This window comes from Lissotriton helveticus, chromosome 4_1 (assembly GCF_964261635.1).
Source record: "Lissotriton helveticus chromosome 4_1, aLisHel1.1, whole genome shotgun sequence".
Taxonomy (NCBI): domain Eukaryota; kingdom Metazoa; phylum Chordata; class Amphibia; order Caudata; family Salamandridae; genus Lissotriton; species Lissotriton helveticus.
The window spans coordinates 1,932,857,967-1,932,885,895 of record NC_136063.1 but is presented as its reverse complement, the minus strand read 5'-3'; the positions used below and the strand labels follow the sequence as shown (position 1 = coordinate 1,932,885,895).

General features: G+C 45.7%; 1 protein-coding gene across 3 annotated transcripts in view; it reads left to right on the top strand.

Annotated features, from left to right (window-relative positions):
* The window catches only part of ARHGEF6 (Rac/Cdc42 guanine nucleotide exchange factor 6), a 1,071,863-nt gene that overhangs the window by 795,572 nt on the left and 248,362 nt on the right, over positions 1-27,929 (top strand). For all 3 annotated transcript variants that reach the window (XM_078688613.1, XM_078688614.1, XM_078688615.1), the window contains one exon: positions 10,251-10,418. In XM_078688613.1, the coding sequence (XP_078544739.1) occupies positions 10,251-10,418 (168 nt within the window). The remainder of the gene's footprint in view (positions 1-10,250; positions 10,419-27,929) is intronic.

Genomic DNA, 27,929 nt, shown 5'->3' with positions numbered 1-27,929 from the left:
TGTTTCCGCTCGGTATCCCTAGACTCGACAACACTTCCACCTCTCTCCGGTCGTCGAAGCGGGCCATTGGGCCTTTTCGATGCCACGTGGGCCTCCTGCTGATGGATAGGACCCTGTTTAAAAAATGCCCACTGTGTCGATCCAAATTTCCACTCAGTGATAAGCATAAAGTATGCAACAGGTGCCTATCTCCGGAGCACGACGAAGAACACTGTCCAGCTTGTGCTCAGTTCCGGTCAAAGAAAACTATCCGGAACCGAAGAGCTGCTCGACAAGAGATGCAGCGACAGGCACCGGAACCGGAAAACATTTTCGAGGACGAACATGAACTCCCAGAGGCGGAGGGCTCCAAAGACCTGTCACCAAAGGGGACCAATCAGACTCCGATGACCAGATCACACCGGGGCAAACAGTGAGTACCAAATCCCCTACCCCGCCTCCACCTCCATACAAGGCTCCGGTCAAAGCATCGCCTAAAAGCCTGAGCCGCGACCGAAACACTGCTTCAGAAGCCCCACCTTCCGGCTCGGCTCCGAAGACCACACCCAAGCCTTCTGGTACCCTGGGACCGAGCAAAACACTTCCCAAAGTGGCCTCAGCATCAAGCAAAACCGCTCACCCCAAAAAAGTTGTTGAGCACAAAAATGCCGTAGACTCAAAACGGACGCATAGACAAAAACGGGCGTCGACACCAAGAAGATCATCGATCCGAAGAAGGCCGTCGACCCCAAGAAGGTCGCAGATCTGAAGAAGACCTTCGATCCCAAGAAGGTCGTCGATCCGGAAAAGGGCGTCGACCCCAAGAAGGTCGTCGATCCTAAGAAGGCCGTTGAGCCGAAGAAGGCCGTTGAGCCGAAGAAGGCCGTTGAGCCGAAGAAGGCCGGCGAGCCGAAGATGGCCGTCGAGCCGAAGAAGGTCGTCGAGCCGAAGAAGGTCGTCGAGCCGAAGAAGGTCGTCGAGCCGAAGAAGGCCGTCGAGCCAAAGAAGGCCATTGAGCCGAAAAGAGCCGTCGAGCCAAAGAAGGCTGCCCATCCTACAAAAGATGTCCAGCCTAAAAGGACACTCGACACAAACAAACCCGTCGAGCCGAAAACAGCTCCACGCCCAAGGGTCCTCGAGTCCGAAACTCACCCGAAAACAAAAAATAAAGACAAGCAGGCGACCGATCCAAAATCCTCGGCGCCCAAGCCACGGACAGTGGAGGAAGAACTTTTTCATCCAGATCCAGTGTACCCAGAACAACAGAGACTGTATAGAGACCCTGATTCAGGACATATATCAGTCTACAATAAAAACAAAAAAAGACTGGACACTGAAGCCCCTTCTCCTGTTCCTCTTAAGAAAAAGGACTTTGGCACATCCCCTTCAAGACCTTTCACACCTCCTCCTTTCACTCCTGACATGACTTATGTTCCATATTCTCCTCCACCTATAGAATATGATGAGGAAGAAGACATGGATGAAGATCCTCAGGATGATTGTATACAACCTGACGATCAAGGAAACCAGGATGTGACATGGAGTGACCATAATGATCCTGACGACACATATGATATATAACCCATACCTGATCCCTCTCCATATCCCACAAAGCCATCTCCTACTGACGACACTGTCGCTTTTAACCAACTAGTGGGCAGAGCAGCTCAGTATCATAGCGTACACATGCACACTGACCCTATCGAGGAGGATTTTCTATTTAACACCTTGCCAACATCAGAGAAGAGTGTACGTGTACTCCATATGCTAAAAGGAGTACTAAAGAACGCACCAGACATCTTTAAAGACCCAGCCAGGGCGCGTTTCCTCAATCCAAGAATTGAGAAAAAATATTAACCAGCCCATACAGACCCCTCTTATATCAGGTCTCAGCTACCACTAGACTCTCTAGTTCTATCTAATGCTAGGAAGAGAGCAAGTTCACAAACAACAGATGATGCTCCCCCTCCTGACAAGAAGTCAAAAGATTTTAGAAACCTCAGGGAAAAGAGTGGCCTCTCAGGCAGCAAGCACCTGGTGGATTGCCAATACCCAAGCTCTCCTAGCACCCTATGACAGAGCACACTATGACCAACTGGAGGGATTAGTACAACACCTACCAGAACCCTATAAGGCAAAAGCAAACCACTTAATACAGGAAGGGAAATTCATCACTAACGCATCCATAAAATGTGCCCTTGATGTAGCTGATACAGCCACTATGTTTGTAAGTACTAGTGTATTGCTACGCCGGCATGCCTGGCTCCGCATTTCAGGATTTAAAAATGAAGTGCAATCTATCATACTCAATCAACCTATTAACCAGGATTTCTTATTTGGCCCTGCCGTTGATACCATCTTAGAAAAGATGAAAAAAGATACTGACACCGCTATGTCCATGGGTGCACTTCATTTTCAACAGTCTAGGAGCTCCTTTCGTCGCTCCTCCTTTCGAGGCTCAGGCAGAGGCAACACATCCCAAACTTCTTCTTCATTCAAGAGCTCTAAACAAGGCACCTTTAATAGAGGCTCCATTAGAGGAGGTTATAGAGGGAACAATAACAAGGGCAGAGGACATGATAATAATAACACCAGAGCCTCCACCGCCACCAAACAGTGACTTTTTCACACTCCCTCCAGACCACTTAACACCAGTCGGAGGCAGAATAACACAATTCCTACCAGTCTGGAACGCTATCACTACAGACAGGTGGGTGAGACAAATTATCCAGTATGGTTACTGCCTGGAACTCACTTCTACTCTACCCAACATACCACCCAAACACCGTCCGATGTCCAAGGAACATATCACGCTGTTACAACGGTAGGTGCTATCCATGCTAGAAAAGGGTGCCATAGAGCCAGTCCCATTGCAACATCAAGGGACAGGGGTATACTCTCTATACTTCCTCATTCCCAAAAAAGACGGCTCCCTCAGACCAATATTAGACCTCAGACCTTTGAACCAATACATACTTTCAGATCATTTCCATATGATCACTCTACAACAGGTACTCTCACTACTCCAGCAAGGCGACTTCCTCGCCACATTAGACCTCAAGAATGCATACTTTCATATCCCCATACATCCAGCTCAAGGAGATACCTCAGGTTCACAATACAGGTTCAGCACTATCAATTCAAAGTTCTCCCCTTCGGGTAACTACAGCACCAAGGGTTTTTACAAAATGCCTAGCAATAGTAGCAGCACACCTCAGAAGGCAACACATCCATGTGTTCCCCTACCTCGACGATTGGCTCATAAAAGCCAACTCACAAGCACAGTGTGTCAGCCATACCTCACAGACAATCCAGCTACTGCACAGTCTCGGATTTTACATAAATTACCCAAAATCACATCTGCAACCCTCCCACATACAGCAGTATCTGGGAGCAACAATAGACACCTCCGTAGAAAAGGCACATACAAATCCAGCCAGGATAGCCAACATACAATCTCTCATTCAAATATTTCAGCCACAACACTCCCTGCCAGCTCAAGTGTTCATGCAGCTTATAGGCATGATTGCCTCCTGCATATTCATCGTTCCTCATTCTCGGCTTCAAATGCGCCCCTTACAGGAATGCCTAACACGCCAGTGGAACCGAGCTCAAGGACAACTAAAAGACCTAGTGTTGGTAGACAGTCGCACTTACCGCTCTCTGCAGTGGTGGAACCAACAAAACCTTTCCAAGGGGCGACTGTTCCAAGAACAGGTAGTATTAACAGCGGACGCATCACTGACAGGTTGGGGAGCCCATCTCCTTCAATATACAGTCCAAGGTCTCTGGATAGTCAAACAGAAGACACTACATATAAACCACTTAGAGTTACTAGCAGTATTCCTAGCAATGAGAGCCTTTCAGAAATACTTGCTCTTGTTGCGCTGTGTTAATCCGGACGGACAACATGACAGCAATGTACTACATCCAAAAACAGGGGGGAACACACTCTCTGCAACTATCTCACCTAGCACAGAGCATATAGAAATGTGCAATTCCACAAAACATTTATCTCCTGGCAGAACAACTCCTAGGAATAGACAACCAGATAGCAGACCTATTAATCCGACACAGTCAGCAAGTACACGAATGGGAGATTCATCCTCAAGTTCTCCAACCATTCTTCCAAAAGTGGGGACATCCAGACATAGATCTGTTTGACACAAACGAAAACTCAAAATGCCCGTCCTTCGCCGCCAGGTTCCCACACCCGTTGTCAGAAGGCAATGTGATATGGATGAACTGGTCAGGCAGATTTGCGTACGCTTTTCCACCAACCCCACTGATTCCATTAGTGGCATGCAAACTAAGGCAACAGTCACTCACAATGATCCTGGTTGCTCCCACATGGGCAAGACAGCCAAGGTACACAACGCTCCTGGAACTCTCAGTGGTTCCTCACCAAAGACTGCGCCTCTCGCCACAACTGCTAACACAGAACCATGGAGAAATCAGGCACCCAGATCCCAATCAGATGAACCTAGCGATCTGGCTCCTGAGGTCTTAGAGTTCGGATATCTTAACTTGCCTCCAGACTGTATGAACATTATCAAGGAAGCAAGGCGTCCCACTACCAGAGCATGCTACGCAGCTAAATGGAAAACATTTGTTATTTATTGTAATAATAACCAAATCAATCCATTGGATGCCTCCATCCAAAATATAATCTGTTACCTCCTACATCTTCAGAGATGTAACCTAGCATACTCATCCATAAGGCTACACCTTGCTGCTATAGCAGCATATCTTCAAAACAGACAACATGTGCCCCTATTCAGAATCCCACCTATCAAAGATTTTATGGAGTGATTTAAAAGAATTATCCCTCCAAAGCATCCACCTTCTCCAGTCTAGAACTTAAACATAGTACTTACCAGACTCATGGGACCCCCCTTTGAACCACTTCATTCATGTGAACTACATTCTTAACATGGAAGGTGGCATTTTTAATTGCTATAACCTCCCACAGGAGAGTGAGTGAGCTACAGGCACTAACCATTCAGGAACCTTTCATGCAAATACACCACAATAAAGTAGTGCTGCGTACAAACCCTAAATGTATGCCAAAAGTTATATCCACTTTCCACATCAATCAGTCCATAGAATTGCCAGTTTTCTTTCAAAACCCGCAATCCGTGGCAGAAAGAGCCCCACACACCCTAGACGTTAAAAGAGCTCTGTTATATTATGTTGACAGAAAAAAATCATTCAGAAATACAAAGCAACTATTTGTCGCTTTTTCACCACAACATAAGGGTAATCCCATTTCCAAGGCAGGAATAGCCAGATGGATAGTTAAATGCATTCAAATATGCTATCAAAAAGCAAAGCGCACTTTAACAGTTCCCCCAAAAGCCCACTCAACGCGTAAATTGGTGGCATCCATGGCTTTCCTAGGAAATATTCCCTTAGAACACATATGTAGGGCAGATACATGGTCTACCAGCAACACTTTCACGAAACACTACTGTGTTAACGTGCAAGCTAAGCAACAAGCTGCTGTGGGCCAGGCTGTCCTTAAAACTCTTTTTCAAACCACTGCAGCTGATACAGGCGACCACCGCTAGAAGAGAAACTGCTATACAGTCTATGCTAAGATATGAATTCAGCAGCCCACATGCCTCGAACGGCAAATGCTACTTACCAGTATGCATCTGTTCTTGGCATGTAGGACTGCTGACATTCATATACCCACCCTCTTCCCCTGTGCCTGTCCCAGCTTCATGGTTCTCTTCCTTACATACATTTACAGGGTCATCTCTTACTTTCCTATACTCCATCTTTGCCACAATGGCGAAAATCTGAAGATGGAGAAGATGCCCATGCGCACTGTAGTCCAGGAGAGGAGTCACCTATCGCGTGATACTTCGAAGACTCTTCCAAGACAACAAGGTGCAAACATCCAGACCCAACACTAGGCGGCGATCTATGCTAAGATATGAATGTCAGCAGCCCTACATGCCAAGAACAGATGCATACTGGTAAGTAGCATTTGCCTTTCCTCTCCCAACACCCTACCCCGAGAGCTTGGTGGTCCAAGCCTAAACATCCAAAGGCGCATTCCCTACTGCTCCCCCAGATAGGGAATCCAAGAAGCTAGACTATCTTGGGAAGAAGATGTTTTCTTCCTCCAGCTTAGGACTGTGGTTGGTGAACACTGAATGTCTCTTGGGCCGTTACACCCATTCTGTGTGGGACACAGTTGCGCAAGTGCTGCCACCGTGCTTGGAGGAGGCCCGGACTACACTCTCCTGTGCGGTCGTAGAGGGTAGAGACGCAGCAAAGTTCACCATTCAATGTGGGCTGGACACCTCCGACTCGCTGGGTAGAACAATTTCTACGTCAGTAACCCTGTGGCGCTACCACTGGCTGAGATCCACTGGCTTTTCTGGGGATGTCCAATCAACTCTTGTGGACATGCCCTTTGATGGCCATTGCCTGTTTGGCGACAAGGTGGACAGTGCGCTTGAGTGCTTCAAGGACTCTAGGGCTACAGCCAGATTCTTGGGCCTCGCTGCCACCTCTCGTCCTGTGCAGTCTGCCTTTTGCCTCTTTCGTGGCTACGGAAGGAGTGCCTCACCATGTTCCATCCAGGACCACAGGCCGGCGCAAGCTACCCAGTCTCTGCGCAGCCGGGAACGTGGGACCCAGGGCTGTGGGTCTGGGGATCAGCGTGCAGGCCAGTCCACCAGTGCCCCCTTTGCAGCAGCCTCTAAGCCTTCCTAGTCCGACCTTTCAGGGCCACCATTTGCCAGTGGGCGGCAGGATCCACCATCAACCTCCCCCACTGGCACATCATCACGTCGGACAGGTGGGTTTTGCAGATAGTCCGAAGTGGCTACTCCCTCCCCTTCGAGACTACTTCTCTCTTCATGCCACCAATACTCCACTGCATTTTGGAGGATCACTTGACCCTTCTCCATCAGGAAGTTACAGCTCTCTTGGCCAAGGGAGCTTTCAAGCGAGTCCCTGTCTCAGAAGTAGGTCGTGGTTGTTACTCCCACTACTTCTTGGTACCCAAGAAGAACAAAGGTCTGCGTCCTATCTTGGATCTCAAGGACGACATCCGCTTCCTCTGGAATGAGAAGGTAAAAATGTTTACATTGGCTCAGGTCCTGTCTGCCCGTGACCATGGAGACTGGATGGTAGCGTTGGACCTGCAGGACGCTTACTTCCACATCCGCGTCCTGCCAACCTACAGGCACTACCTATGGTTCACGGTAGGCCACAAGCATTTTCAGTTTACTGTACTTCCCTTTGGACTTACCAGCACCCCTTGGGTGTTCACGAAAGTGATGGCAGTGGTTACAGCTCTTCTGCGCAGATCAGGGCTTTCAGTCTTCCCCTATACCAATGACCGGCTGTTGGAGGCAGACTCGCCTCAGGCTGTCGTCTCCCACCTCCAGACCCGGCGGACCTCCTGCGTTCGCTGGGGTTTACTATCAACGTGCCAAAGTCGCACCTGATCCCCTCTCAGAAGCTCCTTTTCATATGAGCGGTTCTGGATACAGCGCAGTTATGGGCTAATCATCCAGAGCAGCGAGTCCGGGATATTTGGGCTATCATACCGATGTTTCAGCCTTGAGGCTGCTGGGCCTCATTGCCGCTTGCATCCTGTTGGTGGATCATCCCAGGTTGCATATGCCGACTCTGCAGTGGGACCTGAAATTCCAGTGGGCGCAGCATCAGGGGAATCTTTCCGAAGTCGTCCTGATCTCGGAGGGCACCGCACACCAATTGCAGTGGTGGCTAACGAACCAGAATTGGATCAACAGCAGAGCTGTCTCCCTTCCCCATCCAGACTTCACAGTGGTGACAGATGCGTCACTTCTGGGATGGGGTGCCCACATGGGAGAGGCGGAAATCAGAGGCCTCTGGTCTCTGGCGGAGTCCGGGCTCCACATCAACCTTCTGGAGCTCCGGGCGATTCGTTGTGCACTGAAAGCATTCCTTCCTTCTGTCAAAGGAAAAGTAGTGCAGGTGTTCACGGACCACACCACCACCATGTAGTACTACAACGAACAGGGCGGAGTCTGGTCGTGGACCCTATGTCAAGAGGCTCTTTGCCTCTGGACATGGCTGGAACATCAGGGCATGTCCCTGGTGGTTCAACACCTGGCAGGTTCCCTGAACGCCAGGGCGGATGAACTCAGCCGCCGGTGCACGATGGATCACGAATGACGTCTTTACTCGGAGGTGGTGCAAGGTCTCTTTCAGCAGTGGGGAGAGCCTTGGTGAGATCTGTTCACCACCGAAGAGAACGCACAATATCAGCAGTTCTCCACGTTGGAATTTCCACAGCGGCACTGGATGCTTTTTGTCGTGAGTGGAATTACGGTCTTCTATATGCCTTTCCTCCTATACCACTTCTGCCCAGAGTGCTGAAGAAGATCAAGGGCAACCGGGCCCAAGTCATTCTTTTGGCTCCGGTTTGGGCATAGAGTCAGGTATCCCGAGCTCTTGAACATGGCCATCGATCCTCCGATCAGACTGCCTCTTTGGGAGGATCTTCTGTCTCAACAACAGGGAACGGTACTTCCCCCGGACCTGTCCAGCCTCCACCTCCTTGCGTGGAGATTGAGCGGCAACAGTTGACAGATTTTGTCCTTCCTCCTGAAGTCTGTAATGTCATCTTGACAGCCAGGCGTCCTGCCTCTAAAACGGTATACATCTGTAGATGGAAATAATTCTTTGGCATGATGCACAGCAAAGGGTGTGGATCCCCTTTCTGCCCCTCTTTCAGAGGTTCTCTTCATTCTTTCTTTTGCCCAGAAGGGCTCTGCTCTGAACACCCCTAATGGCTATCTTTCGGCCATTTCGGCCTTTCTTCGCCTTCCTGATCAGCCTTTTCTTTTCAAGTACCCTATTGTAAATAGGTTTCCTAATGGCCTTATTGAAACTGCCTGGCGGAATCCCTCCCCTGCTCTAGCCCCATACGTTTTCCTTTCTGTTTCTGTTTGTCACTGCTCCGGGCCCGCTCTTTGAATGTAAAGGGATCTTGGCTGGATGCCACAGCACCAATGGTAAGCAGGACTCGAAAAATCCACTCTCCCACTCGATATGGCAAGCCAGATTTAATCAGATTGAGCTATTTGGAGGGCCTACTCGCCCTTTCTGGTGAGTAGGAAGACAAACTGACTTTTGACCTCTGTTTCTGAAAGCGAAGCAAAAGTGACAAGATAACAAGATTTAAAGGCATCTTTATTGCTTACAAAGTGAATGAGCAATAAAGATGCCTTTAAATCTTGTTATCTTGTCACATTTGCTCGGGTTTCAGAGACAGAGGTCAAGTACATTACAGTTAGGCTGAGTAGATTTTTCAAATTACTAGACCTGCAGGTCAAGTAACATTTTTAGGATGTTTCAAGCCCTGGTAAGTCTTCTTCAGGGCGCTGAATAGAGCCATGTCACAATCCCCACCAATGCACTCTGCTCACTTGTTCCCCACCTAAGTCCCTGCAGTGGAGTACAGCACACATCGCTAGATTCATTCATGATGACACCAGCAAAAACTGCATAACAATTGTGTTGCACTTGCAAAAGACATATGAAATGTGTGCCACAGCATAAACACTAGGCAATGGATACTTTTACTCTTTCCAGACTAGGCTGTGTTGTGTTCAAACTACAATGACGTTCAAAGCAATACATAGAAAAAGAGAGGAAGCAAGACCATCTTCACATCAGGTTCTCCCCCTTGTTTCACTGCATCTACTGCTTCAGATCTTTGGCAGATGAGGCCTTGGACCAGTCGGTCTGTCCTTCATAAAAGGCTTGGGCACTGGCTGTCAATCTTTAACTGTGTAGAAGAACGTGACTGACAACCTGGTTGGAATGTCCTCAGTAACTTCAATTTTCAGCACCTTCCTCTTTACCCCAAGACGAAGTGCATTGCATGAGGCTTCTGATTGTTTGCTCTGAGTGGTTTTGGACAAGAACATTTAATCTTATCTGAAGCAGTGGCTTCTGTAACTGTCCACAAGCAACATATAAGCAGTTACACACCCTGAAGCTAAGTTGTGGGCTACTATAGTACTCTCCCTGGCAACATATAAAGGGTCTTGCCACTTTACTATACCATTAATTTTAAATAACCTTGTAGAACTCTGGATCAAGCTTGCTACAGTTTTCATCCCTTCATTTAACAAGCCAGGCTTCTGCGTATGAGCAATGTATTTATTGAGAACATTTCTACTTTTTGTAAAATTGACTGATTCAAATCACGGCATACTTTTTAATTGCATTATGTACCTCTACTCTCGTTTTAGAATGTAGATGGAAAACAAGCTCCAGCTTCTCATCATACTAGCACTTTTAATCCCACGCCACAGAGTCGAGGACCATTGGAACCTGCCAAAGTTCCCAAAACATGGACTTACAGTTGTCTTAGACCAGCTCCTCCGTTAAGACCTTCTGCTGCTTTAGGTTACAAAGAGGTAATCATATTTTTTATATGTTCTCTGAAAGAGTTTATGATAAAATACTTAATATACATTTTTAGATAATCTTTATTTCAGGATGCTTTGTTTTCTTCTTGGAGTATACTTATTTTCTTTGCAGTTTCCATCTCGTAACATATGTGAACTGTTGTCTATCCCCTAACAACAGGCAGTGGTTGAATACCCAGAGATCCCAAAAATATATAATTAGAAGAGGGCCCCTCTCCCCGAGCCCAAATGGGCCCGGGGACATACTTTAATTATAGGGGCGGGCATGTTGCCTCCTTCCTGAGCCTTAAGAGGCCTTGGGGACCCCATCTCTGGGACAAAATATTGTAATAGTAGGGGGGGGGGTGCATGGCCATCCCTACCGAAGCCCATATGGGCCCTGGGGATAAATGAAACTATAAAAATATTTTTCCATATATATCATGTTTGGTCTTGTTTAATCATGGTCACATGTCACTTTATATGTTAATTGTGTTGTTCCCCTAGGCTCAGGCACTTGATTTAATGTCCTTCACTACTGGTCCCCCTCCTAGTCCTTTAAAGGCCCCGGGGAACCCACCTTTTTAGTTTCCTGAAGCAGGCAGAAGAAATTTGCTGGAGGTGTGCTATGAAAAAGAGATCCGTCTCCCACCTGATTCCAAGATTACTAGCTTAATCCATATGCATAGGCGTAGGACCCAGCTCTTCCGGCCACAGAGGCACGGAGGAGAGGGAGATGCTTGACTAAAGAGCAGGACTTCCATCTTATCTGCATTTAGTTTCAGACAATTTCTGTTCAGCCATGTTGAGATGTCTTTTAGGCATTCCTTACATTTCTGGAAGGCTGTAGTGGAATGTTCTTTAAATGAGAACACCAGCTGAGTGTCATTCGCATAGGAAACTACCTTCACCCCCCATGTGGCAGTAAGATCGGCCAGAGGGTCTGGGGAAATATTAAAAAGCAGTGGACTCCAGGCAGAATCCTGAGGCACTACACGTAATATTAGTTTAGGTGAGGAAGAGAACGGGTGGAGAAAAACCCGCTGAGAACGGTTTTCCAGATACGACTAGAACCGTGCAAGTGCCACCCCCTGCACTCCAAGCTGGTTTAGTCTTTCCTATAACAAAAGAACGTGCCTAAACTGATACCACAGTTTAGAATGCAATTCACTCAACAGAGAAGAAAGCTAATTTCAACCTGCAATATTGCCAATCAATAGCGATTTATTTGTTCAATTTGACGTTATGATTTTTAACAAAATTTTACATTTTATATACAAATACTACACCAATATCCTATGTAACAAAAATCATTCATACTAGTCAGTCATGTCACAGTCATTCAACAACAAACGTCCATATATATACAAATCTGGCAAATTAAACTTTTGTGAAAATACCAGAACAGAGATTGTGAGTGGAGGGAAGGAAAAAACAAAAGAAAAGACAAAGGTTGCTCAAACAATCAGCGCGTGCGGTATAATGTACTATACATATATACACTTGGAATTAAATCACAATCGACTTGATTGATAAAGCACAATGTGTATAAACCGATTGAGACACAGGGTTTCTCAACTTTTAAATTTAGTAGGAGCAACACTTTGTACATGGGCCAACGCGTTTCGAGTCCCAATCAGAAGTTGTAAGGGGGGACTCTCATCAGGGCCAATGGGGTATCTGAAAAAAAGAAACGTCTTTGAGTGAAAAAATTCAAGCGGGGGCCTATATGGCACTCAAGAGTGAACAACCATTCCCTCAAACAGCTTACCCCACTGGTCTACAAGGCCACTTGGAGGGTGTAGAGTTGTATAAAGTCTATAGTAACAATGCGCAGCGGGTGGCGTTCTATCTTTGGCGGGGCACCTTTCTGATGGTGGAGACACACTGGAAAGTAAGAAAGTTGGACATTATCTTCCGTTGGCAACACTAGATGGCCTAAGCACACAAGGCACCTTGCACTGTGTCTTACCTAGCTCACTCCCAGCCTGGGAATTCAATTGGGCCCACTGGTAGCTGGGTTTGTATTTCACAGCTTTTCAAACGAATGCAGTCGAGGATTTACACCTATAAGAAATGTAGGATGTCTCAAAGACTTATAGCGCTGTTTGACCTCGAATAGTGGTCTCGTTAGTCCGAATAATTACCTGAGGCAGCAGCACAATCACTTAGTTGGAAGGGGTTGCGAGTGAGATTTCAATTGGACCCACTAGTGGCTGGATTTGTGTTTCACAGCTTTTTAAACGAATGTAGTCGGGGATTTACACCTAAAAAAGATGAAGGATGTATCAAAGACTGATGGCGCTGTTTGACCTCGGGTAGTAATCTCGTGAGTTCGAGTAATTACCTGTAGCAGCAGCACTTTCACTTGATCGGGAGAAGTTACGAGTGGAACGTAACAGGGGCTTCAACCGTTAGATTGACTCCTGCAAAAGGAGCATCAGTGTTAGTGACGGAATGCTGATGTACGGGGGTGGCCAAGCCCTGGGACCTCCGTATATTCATCTTACCTGGTGTGAATCTTTCACAGGTCGCCCGTCTCGGCGTCTACGCAGCACTGATTCTTCGCGCATGCGCAGTGGGGCAAAAACTATCTACTTAAAACGTCGAGCTCGCGGGAGACACTACTCTCCCGCGCATGCGCATTGCAGTTTTAAACTATGTATGGACCAGGAGTCTTAAAAGGGGACACCCTACTAGCCACAAAAGGAGAACGGACAAAGGCTACCGCTGCTGTTAGGGCTCAGCAGGGGAGTGGAAATGGCCGGCGGCCGTATGAATTAAAGTTTATAGATTTCTGACAGTTCATTCAGGCCAGTGATGGCCGTGTTAAATTTCACAATGAGGAGCGCTTCCCTTTTGGAGAGCCTGGCATCCCAGTCTCCTCCTCGGGGATCACGCTCAACCTTGGAAATAATTGTCCATTTTAAATCCTTAATCTGATGGGACATTCTGTTCCAATGGTTGACCAGTGGTGCTGTCTCAACCCGATTTCTGAGTCTGGATTTATGTTGGGAAATTCTTTGGCGGACTTCCTGATTGGTCTTGCCAATATACAGGAGTCCGCAAGGGCACATCACTCCGTACACTACATATCTTGATTTACAATTACTGTGTGTGTCGTGTTTCCACGATATGCCCCTATGTTGAAACAGAGAGCCCTCTATTGTGGACTCGCAGCACAAACAGGTGCCGCATTTGTGATGCCCTGTGATGGGATTTAGACCCATCATTTGCCTGATGGTGGGAGGTTCCTCCTTTGGAATAGCTGCTCTCACTACAAAATTGGCTATGCTTTTGTCTTTTTTGAATGCAAAAAGTGGGGGTTAAATAAGGCCTTCTCCTAAATTTTTCACAAGGTGCCAATTTTGTTTTATCACTTTTTTCAGTTGGTTGGCATTGGGACAGTATGTAGTAACGCATACCTGACGCTTTAGTTGTGGTTTATTACGACGTTCCAAGAGGTTTTCCCTTGGGGTCCAACGTGCCCTTTTCATACAATTTGACACCAGCTTTTTTGGGTAACCGCGGTCACATAGCTTTGTTATTAGATTCTTAGCATGATGCCTGTAGTCTTCATTCGTCGAACAATTTCTTCGAATGCGAAGAAATTGCCCTAGCGGTAAATTCTCTCGCAGGCTCCTCGGGTGATTGCTTGAGAATAGAAGGGCTTTGTTACGGTCCGTTGGCTTCACAAAAAGAGACGTGGATAGTTTACCCTCAATAGGAAAGACTTCCACATCCAAAAAAGATATTTTTTCTTTTGATGATGTTATACTGAACTTAATGTCCAATGTCCGCGCATTCAACCACGTAAAAAATCGTTCCAATTCGTCCTCCTCGCCTTTCCACACCATAAAAACATCATCTATGAAGCGTAGCCACGCTCCAATGTGGTTTTTAAAGGGGTTATTGTCATAGATGAAAGTGTCCTCGTAGAGTGACATAAAAAGGACAGCCAATTCTGGGGCGAAGGGGCACCCCATCGCTACTCCTTTCACCTGAAAGTAGAATTCTTTCCCGAAACAGAAATAATTCTTTTTTAAAGCAAACGATGCCAGATCAATCAAAAATTTAGTTGGAACCTGTACTGGTCTAGTTCTTAAATCCAGGAAATGAGTGAGTACTGCCACCGCTTCGTCCTGAGGAATCTGGGTGTAGAGTGAAGTGACATCCAGGGTGACCAGGATGTCACTGCCTCTACAGAACTCGATGGTTTCGAGTTTATTAATAAAATCCGTCGTGTCCTGCAGATATGATTTCACATGGCTCATGAACTGCTTAAGAAAAACATCGACATATTTGGCCACCGGTTCAAGTAATGAATCACAACCAGCCACAATTGGTCTGCCCGGGGGTTTATTGGGGTCTTTATGTACCTTTGGTAAGATATAAAATAAAGGTACCTTTGGATGTTTTTTTTGTAAAAATTCCAATTCTTTAGGGCCTACAAAACCTTGTTCGTGGCCTTCCCTGATGATAGAAAAAAGTTGGTTCTGCAGTTCAGATGTTGGATCTTTCCCAATCTTTCTGTAGCAATCCTGATCATTTAATTGCCTTAGGACTTCATTGTTGTAGTTGGAAGTATCCCACACCACTATGGCACCGCCTTTATCGGCTTGCTTTATGGTAATCGTGGGATCATTCCGTAGATCCATGAGGGCTTTGGTCTGTTCTTTTGTGATGTTATATTTGACATATTTTTTCTGCGTTTCCATTGCAGAAATTGCAGAGAGTACAGTTTTTTCAAAGACTAAGATCTCTTTAGGTATCTTGTGTCCTGGGGGGCAAAAGGTGGATTTATTCCGGAGCCCTGTGACTTCACGGGTTCCAGTAATTGGATTTCCGGCAAAGAAAGTTAAAAGTCTTAATTTACGGCAAAACTCAATGAATTCAGTTTTCATCCTAGTAAAGTCCGTACGTTTAGAGGGTACAAACGAAAGTCCCTTAGAGAGGACGCTATCTTCTGCTGTAGTCAGTACTTAGGGTGAGAGGTTGAAAATGGGTGACACTATTGATTTTGATAGTGTTGTCGCCGGGTTGTCATTTCCCATCTCACTTTCGCCCTCGGGCGTGTTTGGCCTCTCCCTAAAAAAGAATTCTGAGCATTGCTTTGTTGCTGCTGGTTCTGGTTCCATTTGCGGTTCCTATTTGGTCTACTGTTATTAGTGTTGCCACTATTATCGCTATCACCACCTGATGACGAAGTGTCCGGTTTAGTCTTTCCAGCAGGATTCAATGTGTGACCATATCAAACATTGCTGAGAGGACCAACATCACTAGCATGGCAGATGCACCGCTGTCAACTGTCCCTCTCACTGACACTGTCACTCCCTACCAAACCTGTCTCCCTGCTGTAGCCTGACTGAGAGACATGTAGGAGACCATTGGCTTCTACAAAATCGGATAATTGTCACTGAGCCAGTTTCTCCAAGAATTTCGCATGTGCAGATAGCAGGAAAATCGGCTGAAAGTTGCTGAGCACTTCAGGGTCAGCATTAGGTTTCTTCAACAAAGGAACTAGAAAAGCTTGTGGCCGAAAAGTTGCCAGTTTTAAAGGAGGTTTTCCAGATTTGATTCAGAACGGGAGTTAGCCACGGGGCCAGAGCTCTGAAAAACCGAGAGGGGCAAGGGTCCTCCGGAGAACCCGATTTACAGTTCTGAAGTTCAGCTAGAGATTCCTCTGCTGTTATTAGTCTGAATTCCAAAAAGGAAGTAAGGACCTTTTTGGGGGCTAGGGACTGCTTGTTTTCAGCGGTACCTGTCATGGTCATAAACAAGAAGTAGAGATTATCTATTTTTTCTTCAAAGAAGAAGACAAGCTCATGCACAGGGTATGGGAGGGGTGGATAGTGCTGTCAAGCGCTGCCGGTTTGGTAAAGGATTTTACTATCTTAAAGAATTCCTTGACGGAAGTTTCCAAACTCTCTAGGTATCTTGCAAAATGTTCCCTCTTCTTACATCTCCCCAGTTTATGAAAATTCTTCAAGGCCTCTTTATAGGCACTTTTTGCTGTGGGCTCAAAGGACTTTCTCCAGCAGCACTCTAACCTCTTGCTGTTCTCTTTTCCAGTCTCAATTCGGCTGAGAACAAAGGGGTTGGAGGTGTGGCACTGGAAGAAGTGACTGACCTTAATGGAGCGGCTTTATCTAAAGCAGTCGTAATCCACAAGTTAAAACAGGAGGCGTCACTATCAGGATTGCCTGACATTCGTGGTGCTGTTGCATGTAGGACTGGCCCCATGGAATTTTTAATGACCTTACTGCAATTCCTCTTTACTTCTGTTAGTTTTTCACTTATGGGATGCTTTGACTCAAAACTGAAAGTAAAAGGGACAAAGAAGTGGTCTGTCCACAACATGCATAGCGGGCTCTCTACTCTCAAATGTTGAATATTTTTGAATATTAAGTCTAGGACATGGCCAGCTGTATGGGTAGGCGAGGTAACCAACTGGGTACGGTTAAAGCCTTTTAGAGTCGATATCAAATGAGAAGCCTGGGGGGAGCTAGGGTCGTCAACATGTAGATTAAATTCTCCCAAATCTGTAAAATTGGAATAGTGTAAGGAGTGCTTGGCAATGACATCGGACAATTCCAGTGTATGGTGGCCTAAAGAGTAGCAGCCCGGCGAAGGAAACAGAGGGGGGTATCTTAATGCAGAAGATTAGTCCCTCGATATTACCTAATTGGCCCAGTTTAGTGGTGGAGATCTCCCACATATCTTTCAATATAATGGCCATGCCTTCCCCAACCCAATCTCCAACCCTGTTGGCTCACACAATTAGCAAGCGGGGGGAGGGGCAGGGGGGTGGAATAGCAAGGGTCAGGTCAGGGTTAGAAACCTCCTTCAGCCAAGTCTCTTTTAGAAACATCAACTCCCAAGCATTGTCCATTAGAGATAACCAAATGTCATCTGTGTGTTTTGATAATGACCTGCAAATGATGAGGCAGGCTCTAACGTCTTTGCATTTTGCCTTGGGGAGTCAATGGGCTCTTCCTTTTTAGTTCTCGGCTACGCGTGCGGAAGCGCGTTCTCGCAGAGAACCTATTGTGGCCGTGTCTGCTTCCCAGGAGACAATCCTGGCCACGCGCATCGCCTTGGAGGCGATTTTAAACTGCCACGCGAACGCGCGCTGTGGCCAGGCGCTGTCTCCTGGGAAGCTCAAAACACCACACACGCATGCGCATACACACAGACACACACACAAGCGCCCACGCATGCACATACATACAGAGACCCCCCCACATACACACACAAGCGCACACACACGAGTGCACCCCCCCTCTCCCCCGCCGTCGCACACATGCATACACACACAAGCACACACACACGAGTGCACCGAGCCCACCCCCCCAGCCCTTTTCAACTTACCAGGTCAATTTTGAGGGACTCCGCTCTCCTTCTGGCGTCGCAAGACGCTTTCACTCCTCCTGCCTCCTCTTCCGGTCCGGACGCAGCCCCGCCCCCGTCACAGGCGACTTTGCCTGACTTCCGGTGAGGCTGCGTAGAAAATAATGCTGGGCTCGTGAGTAACAGTGACTTACTTGTTAATTTTGCCGGGGACCATGAAGTAAAATTTCAGAATACAACATAGAGTACCCCATGGCAATTTTAATGCTGTTCCTTTTCTCAACTGGAACGTATGATGGAGCCAGATGAGAGATACATGTATAAAAGAAATGTTCTTTTGAGTGTGTTCTCTCTCTTTTGATGTGATTCTTGTATATTTTGTTACGAGTATGATAGGAGACTAGCAACGGTGGGTGCTATAGGTGGACTGAAAAAGGCATCATTATGGAAAGTTTTTAGAATGCAAATGCTGTGAAATTAAGCTTACAGAGAGGGAAGAGGGCGTGGAAGAGAATGTATACCATTGCACCTAACCTTCCAGCTGCACTGGAACTACATCATTATATGTAATTCTTGTGGTTTTGTCTTTACAACTGTTATTGTTGGATGTCCGTAGTTAACATGATACTTGAAATCAATGTTGAGGCTTACAGGGCATGGCCCCGATTGTCACCAATGAATAATAATAGTATTACGTAGTCGACTCTCCCCCAAAGAAATTGACAATAAGGTCAAATTTTTCAACTGTTCTGGCTTACTGAAATGGATAAAACTAAAGGCACTGAGAGGATTAAAGTTCATACTGTAGAGTTGTGTATCCAGCAAATCCCATGGTATAACTGTGACAAAATAGCTCAGTGTACCATACCTGCTGTAGAAATCACGTGCAATCTCTGGTAACAGGCAAGAATCACCATACACTCTTTTAGATATGTGTACGATTGCTGGACTAATTATACCATGTCAGTTTCTGATGGCAGTTAATGTGAGCATAGCACTGTGAGTTAATTGTTGTAGAGATTCTGTGTATTATGATCATGAAGCTGGACTAGGAAGATTTTAGTGAGTTTGCTCCACTTCCATTTAACAACTAACCTTATCACAAAAGAGAGAACACACTGAAAAGAACCTTGATAAATATATCTATCTCTCAACCAGCTTGGGCATCTCTACTAGTTGCTCATCTACTGTTTCTTCATCATCGAGCCCTCGCCTGAATAGTGTGTATATCAGAGGGGGGCTCAACCTTAATATTCAAGGGAGCTTGGTAAAGGATGGATTGGATGCTGGAGTTAATAAATGCCTCCAACATCATTGCATTCCCTTTTTAATTTTGCCTGGGACCATGAAGTAAAATTTCAGAATACAACATAGAGTACCCCATGGCAATTTTAATGCTGTTCCTTTTATCAACTGGAACGTATGATGGAGCCAGATGAGAGATACATGTATAAAAGAAATGTTCTTTTGAGTGTGTTCTCTCTCTTTTGATGTGATTCTTGTATATTTCGTTACATGTATGATAGGAGACTAGCAACGGTGGGTGCTATAGGTGGACTGATACAGTCATTATAACAAGTTCATCAGCAAACCCACAATTAAAAAGCCATGAAAACCCAACATGCATCTGTATAATATGACTTCAAGCAACATTACCCTTCTACACAATAGAACATATCTGGCTCTTGCCCACCAGTGTGCATTGTTTCTGATCTCTCACACAAATTCAGAACTTTGCTGATTTACAGCTGGGCGTATCTATACAGGCATGCATGCATTCATATATACATAAATACAAAAAGTGAAGAGAGGGCCACGTAGAAGCATTAGAGATTGGCAGCACAGCTATACCTCTCAAAGTCAAATCCGCACCTGTAGAATGAGGACCTGTAGAAAGTTTCCAGCTAACGTATAACAGTATCTTATTGTCTCAGTAATGGCAGTTGTGTGCCCCCTGGTGGCACTGTACGGTGCTGCTGCTGGTACGCCTCGATCACAGGAGCAGTAGTGACGGAAGAAGGCCTCAGACCCGTCTATAGTTACAATTTCGTAGTTGTCAGGAATCATTTCTTCGGATTCGGCTTCGTATTGAGGCGGTACAAGTGGCTGTAATTTTCTGTGCAATAGCCGGTTTGATTTGCCATTCTTCTGAAGCAGGGTGAGAGCGAGTGTTTTTGGGGGTCATTTCATTGCAATCAATGGAGATTGAAATATCTGGCAGTGTGAAGAAGGCTTGTTTACAGGGCGGGCGAGCAAATGTCACAGCTCTGTTCTCGCCTCGGTCTCTGTTATCCACCCCAGCCTGGCAGCTTAATGCATGCTTTCCATGGCTTGCGTCTTCTCACTGGCTGCGTCCTCTGCCTTATCTTCCACCATCTCCACGTTTGTTTTCTTTCTGTTTCCTTTATTCGTCTTTGGAGAGAACAATCTTTCATGACCAAAGCTTTGTGTTTACAAAACTTTAGGAAAGAGAGAGTGTGTGTGTGTGATGTGTGTGTGGGTGTATGTGTGATATATGTGTGTGTGTGTGTTTGTGTGTGATATGGTTGTGTGATATGGGTGTGTGTGTGTGTGTGTGATATGGGTGTGTGTGTGAAATGGGTGTGTGTGATGTGTATGTGATATGTGTGTGTGTGATGTGTTTTGTATGTGATTCGTTTTGAAGCTGTTAATTTGTGTGGGTGCAAATGCAATAGGTCTCGCATTTGCCAGAGATTCAGCTATTGGCATTGTAAATGACAATGCCATTTATTTATATGTTTTAAAGAGAAAAAAACATAAATAAAAATAATGTCATGAGCAATGCCAATAGCTCTAACTTTAACAATGCCGAGACCATTGCATTGTAAATGCTTGTTCTCAGCGGACTCTAAGATTGCCTTAAATTCAAACTTGCAGACCTTGCAGCTGTACTTAGAGCATCCAGCCCTGAAGTCAGCCAGGGGGTTATTTAAACATGCCCCCTCTTTCAGGGCCATACGAGAGTCTCTAGATTATTTATTGGCCCTGACACTTACCTTTTGGGGAGTGTGGCTGGTGCCGGCTCCGATCCGGATGCGGACCGGCGCAGATGGGCTTGCCTTTGGCGTGGCAGCGGCGTACCTGTTGTGTGCGTCCCCCAGGCGTTTTGCTTTAAGTAGCCCCGCCGGAGAGCAGAAAACAACTAGACTGCTCACCCGGATATGATGGCATCTGCTAAAGGCCCCACGGAGCGACAGAAAGATGGTGCTCCGCTTGGGTCAGAGGGGACGTATACCCAGAGCTCAAGTCCTCACAGTAGAGGTCTAAAATTCAGCAAAGTACAATTTTAAGTATAAAAGGTATCTTGCTACAAGTCAGCCGTGGTGCTCAAGCTGATTGACTTTATCCTGATGCCCCTTACAGTGCACCCTGCAACACACAGAGGTGCACTCTAACAATCCCACTGAATAAAAACACACAAATCACAATTTAAAAGAGGAGCAGCAACGCAGGCTTACTCAAACTAAAGTCAGCTGCGCGTCCCCATGGCGGTTTGCATTATGTAGCCACCATGGTGCAAAGAAACAACTAGAAAGTCCTTCACTCCCCCGATCTGCCTGGCCCAGTTGCCTGAGATCCCCCCCCCCCCAAACCCAAGGCTGAGATCAAGAGCCTGGGCATTTGGTTGGAGCTAGATCTTTCCTTCAGGACCCAGGCCACCAAATTGGCCGGTGTCTGTTTCGGCCTTCTCCGATCGGTGCGCAAAGTGCTGCATTTGCTTCCATTTCTATCTCGGAAGCTTTTGATCCAGGGCTTGATTATATCTAGATTAGATTTCAGCAATGCTGTCTATCTGGGTGCCCCTGAGATCACCCTGAACAAACTGCAGCAAGTGCAGAATGCGGCGGCACGAATGCTCCATAACATCCCTATGTCACGCTTGGCCAAACCCGCATTGAGAGCGCTGCATTGGCTCCCAGTGCGAGAAAGGGTGAAATTTAAGTCTCTTTGCCTTGCACACAAAATCTTGCAAGGCAAAGGCCCTCCTGCCCTGCAAAAACTGGTGGTCCCATATAAGGCAAGTAGACCACTACGCTCAGACCAACAACACTTGCTCATGATCCCCAGGGTCAAAAAGGCCCGCTCAGGAGGGAAGAGATTCTCCGTAAGGGTTGCAACCCTTTGGAACTCACTCCTACTAGGTCTACGCTCGGAGCCCTGCCTTTTGCGTTTTCGTAAACAACTGAAAACCCTTCTCTTTGGTTAAATCGTTGTGCTTCTTTCTATCTTATTCTGCTACTCTGTTTGGTGAAGCGCTGGGATGCTCAAGGGTAACCACGCGCTATACAAAACTGTTTTAATAATAATAATAATAATAACTGCTCAGCCTGGTCAATATAGCTTCTGCTAATGACCCCACGGAGTGGCAGCAAGATGGCGCTCCGCTTTATAGGGCTCTGGAGAAGGGGTCCCCAGGGCCCTATAATGCTCGGGGAGGGTGTTTGCATGCCCTATTCCTCTGTACTGATTGTTTTGCCCCAGGGGATTGGTGCCTGGGCCCATTTCAGCATGGCATTGCAGCAAAAAATATCCAATATTTTTCTATTTTGGGACTGGTGAGTGGGTTCCACTAGTAACCCCGTCCCACCCCCAAGGGCTAGTGGGGCAGGATAGCCCTACACTGCCCCCTTACATTTTCTAAAGCAAAACCAAAAGTTTTCATGTTGCTGGCAGCCAACCAAAGCCATGCTCCAACAGGAGCATGATGGCCCAAGGGTAAAAAAAAGCACGATGAGCTAATCAGAAGACTCTAGTTTTAAAAGTTGGGTTCTAGGGACTCTCACAGGAGTCCCTCAGCCCAACAGACTAGATATCCAAATATATGTGTATGCAAATTTTTCTAAAACTTCTGAACAGGTTTATCCCACATCACAAAAAGCACGCTTTCTGTGCTAAGATCTAGCTTCCTGCCAAATTTGGTGTAATTTCATTCAGTAGTTTTTGCGGTAGTGCTTCTTTAAAAACTCTATGGAAATGAATGGAAATTTAGCAGTTTGGGACCCCCCTTTTTTCCCTGGTCCCCACTTGACATATCACCCCAAAATCTTCCATGCATAACCTTTACAGAAAGTAGCACTCTGTTGGAAAGTTTGTGAAGACTCCTAATGATGCCAAAGTTATTCACAAAGCTAATATGGATATCTTTTATATCCATCCCAGTGGTGGGTATTAGCTTTTGGGGTTACCAGTCAAGTGGGGATCGAGGAAAAAAGGGGGCTCCCAAACAACAAAATGCCCATTCATTTTCCCTAGACTTTTTTAACTGAGCTCTCCCGCACTTGCCTGTTGTGAAAGATTATCCTTTTTCCTTTTATATATGTGTATATATATATATATATATTTATATATATTTTACCTAGCAGCTGTCGCCACTAGGTGGTTACAGTTCGGTCTGTTTTTCCATAGACATAGCGTTTTTGGTTTGCTAATAACTTTGGCCCTGTTTGCCTAATCTTCATAAAAGTTCCTAAAAAATAAGTCCATCCACCACAGCACCTTCCTGGAAAATTTTGGGGTGATGGTTCAAGCGGGGCCAAGAAGAAAGGGGGGGGTCCTAAAATGCTAAATCTGTATGTATTTTCCATTGACTTCTTTAGACAAGGCTAAGGCAAAACTGTTGAATGGAATTACACCACATTTGGCAGGAAGCTATCTCTTGGTCCGCAGATTGTGAATTTTGTGAGTTGGTGTAAACCCGTTCAGTAGTTTTTGAAATATTAAGGGTAAAAAAAATAGATATTTAGATGGATGAGCTTGCAGAGTCTCGGAAGTGTCCTGCAAGAGTGCTACTTCATAAAATGGAGCCCTGGGATTGGGAGATAGGCCAACTTTCCCTGTGACCCGTCACACTCGCATGGGAAGGAGAGGCTCCTGTAAGTCTTGTGAGAGAAAGCACTCTGATTGGCTGGCTGTTAGAGTTTTAGAAATCAAACGGCTGCCATTATATTTACTGTGAAAAATTGCAAGGGTTGTGGAAATGAAGTAAGAAGCCTGTATAAGGGGGCAGCAGAAAGGCAACCTGTAACCCTAGATTTTGGGAGGAGGCATGTAAGGTATAAGTACTTTGTTGAAAGTAAATCAGTATTGTTTTAAAAAAGAAATTGCGATCTTGCGGGACTCTCACGGGACCATGGTTACTAAAACGGAGTAGCCGAGTTGTGAATACACTCTGCTTGGAGGAATGGATATTGTGCACTTCATTATTGAGAGGAGGTGTGTGAGATATAAGTACTTTGAGGAGGGGAATGGTAATTATTTTAAAAACAATTGTTACAATCTTGCAAGACTCGCAGGATCGTGAAAAGTACAAAGGAGTATGTGATCTTTTAATACCCTCTGGTATGCAGACCGTAGGAAGGAGTGTTAGTGGAGATGGCGTTTATCGGAACCTACTATTTACATCCATCAGGTTGGGAAGAGCTCTGAGCAGAGATTTATAGTTCCTCCCCTCACACTAACACGAACATCTGTCATCTGAGAGAGAGGTGTCAAAGAACAGGCCTGTCCCTCCCCACTCACTGTTACACACACCTTTCATTTGAGAGAGAGGTCTAAAAGGAGAGACCAGCTCAGCCACACACCCTACTACGCACATCTGTCTTCTGAGATAGAGGTCTCGAAGGACTACTACATACGCCTGTCATTTGAGAGAGAGGTCTCAAAGGAGAAGCCTGTTCCTCCCCACTCACTACTGCATACACCCATCATCTGAGAGAGAGGTCTCAAAGGAGAGGCCAGTCACTCCCCATACACACTACTACGCACACCTGTAATCTGAGAAAGAGGTCTCCAAGAAGAGGCCAGTCACTGCCCATATATACTACTATGCACACATATTGTCTGAGAGAGAGATGTTGAAGGAGAGGCCAGTCTATCAACACACCCTACTACACACCAATCATCTGAGAGAGAGGTCTTAAAGGAGAGGCCAGTCCCTCCCCACTCACTGATGCACATACCCGTAATTTGTGAAACTACGCACACCTGTCATCAAAGAGAGGTCTTGAAGGAGAGGCCAGTCCATCCACATACTCTACTACGCACATCCATCATCTGAAAGAAAGGTCTGAAAGTAGAGGTCAGTTTTTCCATACATCCTACTACACACACCTGTCATCTGAGAGAGAGGTCTTAAAGGAGAGGCCCCACTCACTACTACGCAGAACCCGTCATTTGCGAGTGAGGTGTCAAAGGAGAGGTCTGTCACTCCCTATACACTCGACTATGCACACACATTATCTGAAAGAGAAGTCTGAAAGGAGATGCCAGCCCATCCACACACCCTGCCACACGTACCCATCATCTGAAAAAGAGGTCTCAAAGGAGAGTCGAGTCCATCCACACACCCTACAATGCACACCTGTCATCTGAGAGAGTGTTCTCAAAGGAGAGGCTTTTCCCTCCCCACTCACCGCTACGCACACCCATCATCTGAGAGATGATTATCAAAGGAGAGGTCAGTTGATCCCCATACACCCTACTACACACAACCATGATCTGAGCAAGAAGTCTAAAAGGAGAGGCCATTTCATGCACACACCCTACTACGAACAGCTGTCATCTTAGAGTGAGGTTTCAAAGGAGAGGTCAGTCCATCCACACAGCCTAATACACACACACGTCACCTGAGAGAGAGGTCTGGAAGGAGAGGCTAGTCCATCCACACATCCTACTACGCACATCCGTCATCTGAAAGAGATGTCTCAAAGGAGAGGTCAGTCCATCCACATACCCTACTACGCACACCTGTCATTTGAGGCAGAGGTCTGAAAACAAGAACCAGTCCCTCCACGCACCCTACTATGTACACTCGTCATCCAAGAGAGGGTCTCAGCCGAGAAGCTAGTTTCTCTACACTCCCGTCATCCCAGAGAGAGGTCTCGAATGATAGGCCAGTCTCTCACTGCACTGTCCATGTACACCCAGAGAGGGGTCTTAGAGGAGAGGCTGCTTTCTTGCCTCCCCCTACTACGCACATCCATTATTCCAGAGAGAGGTCTCAGTAGAGAGAGCAGTCCCTAGACACACCCTACTATGTATATACATCATCTGACAGATAGGTTTCAGCAGAGAGGGCCAGTACCTCCCCACTTCCTTCAATGCAGACCCGTTATCCAAGAGAGGGGTTTCAGTGGAGAGGCCAGTCCCTCAACACACCCTACTGTGCTCACTGGTCGTCTGAGAGAGACGTCTCAAATGAGAAGCTGGTTTCTGCCAGCACCATACTACGCGCACCGTCTTCCAACAGAGATGTCTCAGCAGAGTGATCAGTTCCTCCCCACACCCTTCTATGCACATCCATCATCCTAGAGAGAAATGTCAGCGGAGAAGCCAGCCCCTCCTCACACCCTACTGCGCACGCTGGTTGGGATTTGGCTTTACATATAGTAACAAGGCCCTGTGGCCAGCCTCCCACCGTACACAGCTGACAGCAGGGGTTTGTGTTTATGTATGGTGATAAAATATTAGTTCACATAAAAAAAAGTAGAAATTCAATGAAAAACCCAAACCCCAAAGTTATGTAACATTATAGTTAAGTTAATTTGTCAGTGAAAACATTAATGTTTTGAACAAAAAAACACAGGAATTCACCAGTTATAGTTGGCAAGCTAGCTATAACTTCTACCCCCCCATGCGCTGCCTATGACTTCACATATTACATCACTCATGATGTGTTCTATGGCATCATTTATGACATCACTGATCACATCTCAAATAACATCAGTAATGACATCACTGATGACATCATCTTAGCTTCTTTTGTACACATTGCTCTATCAACGGTATAGCATTAGAGCTCTGACAGTAAGTAAAAATAACTCAGAAGAATATGAGGCATAATTAATGCCTGCACAGAAACAACTCCTTTAGGTGTAGTAAGCATGTGATATGTGCCACATTTACCCTATTCCCTACACTTTACTGGTAGCATAGTTCACATTAACAATGAACCACATATATATGGGAAACCCTCCTTCCATACGCTGTTCAGTCTGAATACACTGTTCAGGTAAAGCCAAGTTCCTAAAACTACTGAGCATCCTTTCCAAAACGAATGCCCTAATAAGGACAGCTTTTATCTGTATCAAACCCCTGACAGTCACCGAACCTACATTGAGAAAAAAAGTTGATATAAGTATCGAAGTGGGTACTGTAAACAGTATTCACTCTATGGAAAGAGTTTACCCTGTACCACACCGTTTGCCGACATTGGCACTCATTTGAAACACACTACAGAGTATTAAAAAGAAACTACTTGGAACAGTGTACACTCTATGAAACATTTGGAAAAAAAGTCACTATTCGCTTAAAATAAGCAACGTTTGAAGGTGCTGAAGATTGAACTATCTGCAGCCTTCATAATATGTTGAAAACTTTACAGATAGCCCGTCTTCTGAAGCAAAACAAGCACATATACATACCTTAATACCTGGTACACACATTCTTCTGAGTTTAGTAGAAATTGTAATGCTGAGATGATTCAGTCTGATAAACTTCAGGCTTACTACAATATTTAGTATGTTGTATAGCAAATCTTTGCCCTGCTGCAAACTTTTTCTGCAGAGCCTAAAAACTTGTGTGGAACATACTGGACACAAGCTGTCGACTGTCACCTGCACACAGGGTTACTCTTTAATGCAAACATTTATAACGTGTTCAATACGTCTACACACCTATGATACGTTAGGAGCACATTCGTTTTGTAAACACTTACACCCATCAACAAGACACAAGCTGTAAAAAATTAGTTGGAAAAGTAAAATGGTAGCTACTCGTCGCTATGTAAACTGTAAAACAAATTGGCACCCTCATTAGATGATGTCATCAGTGATTTCATCAGTGATATCATTTGAGATGTCAACAGCGATGTCATAAATGATGTCATAGAATATGTCATGAGTGACAAATCAGTCATCGGCTCCTTGCAAGAATCTGATCAATTGCAGTCAATCTTTTTGCAAGTCTCTTGCACGCTTTTTCCAAGATAAAGTCTTGCAGATATATAATAAGTATGATAGAAGCAAAGAAACTACGAGGGAAGGTCACAAGCAGGCAAGTCAAGGTCTGGAACAGCCTGTCTTTTTTTTTTTTATTATATTTTTATTTTTGTTTTGTAAATTGAACATAAAATCAAACAAATCATGAATA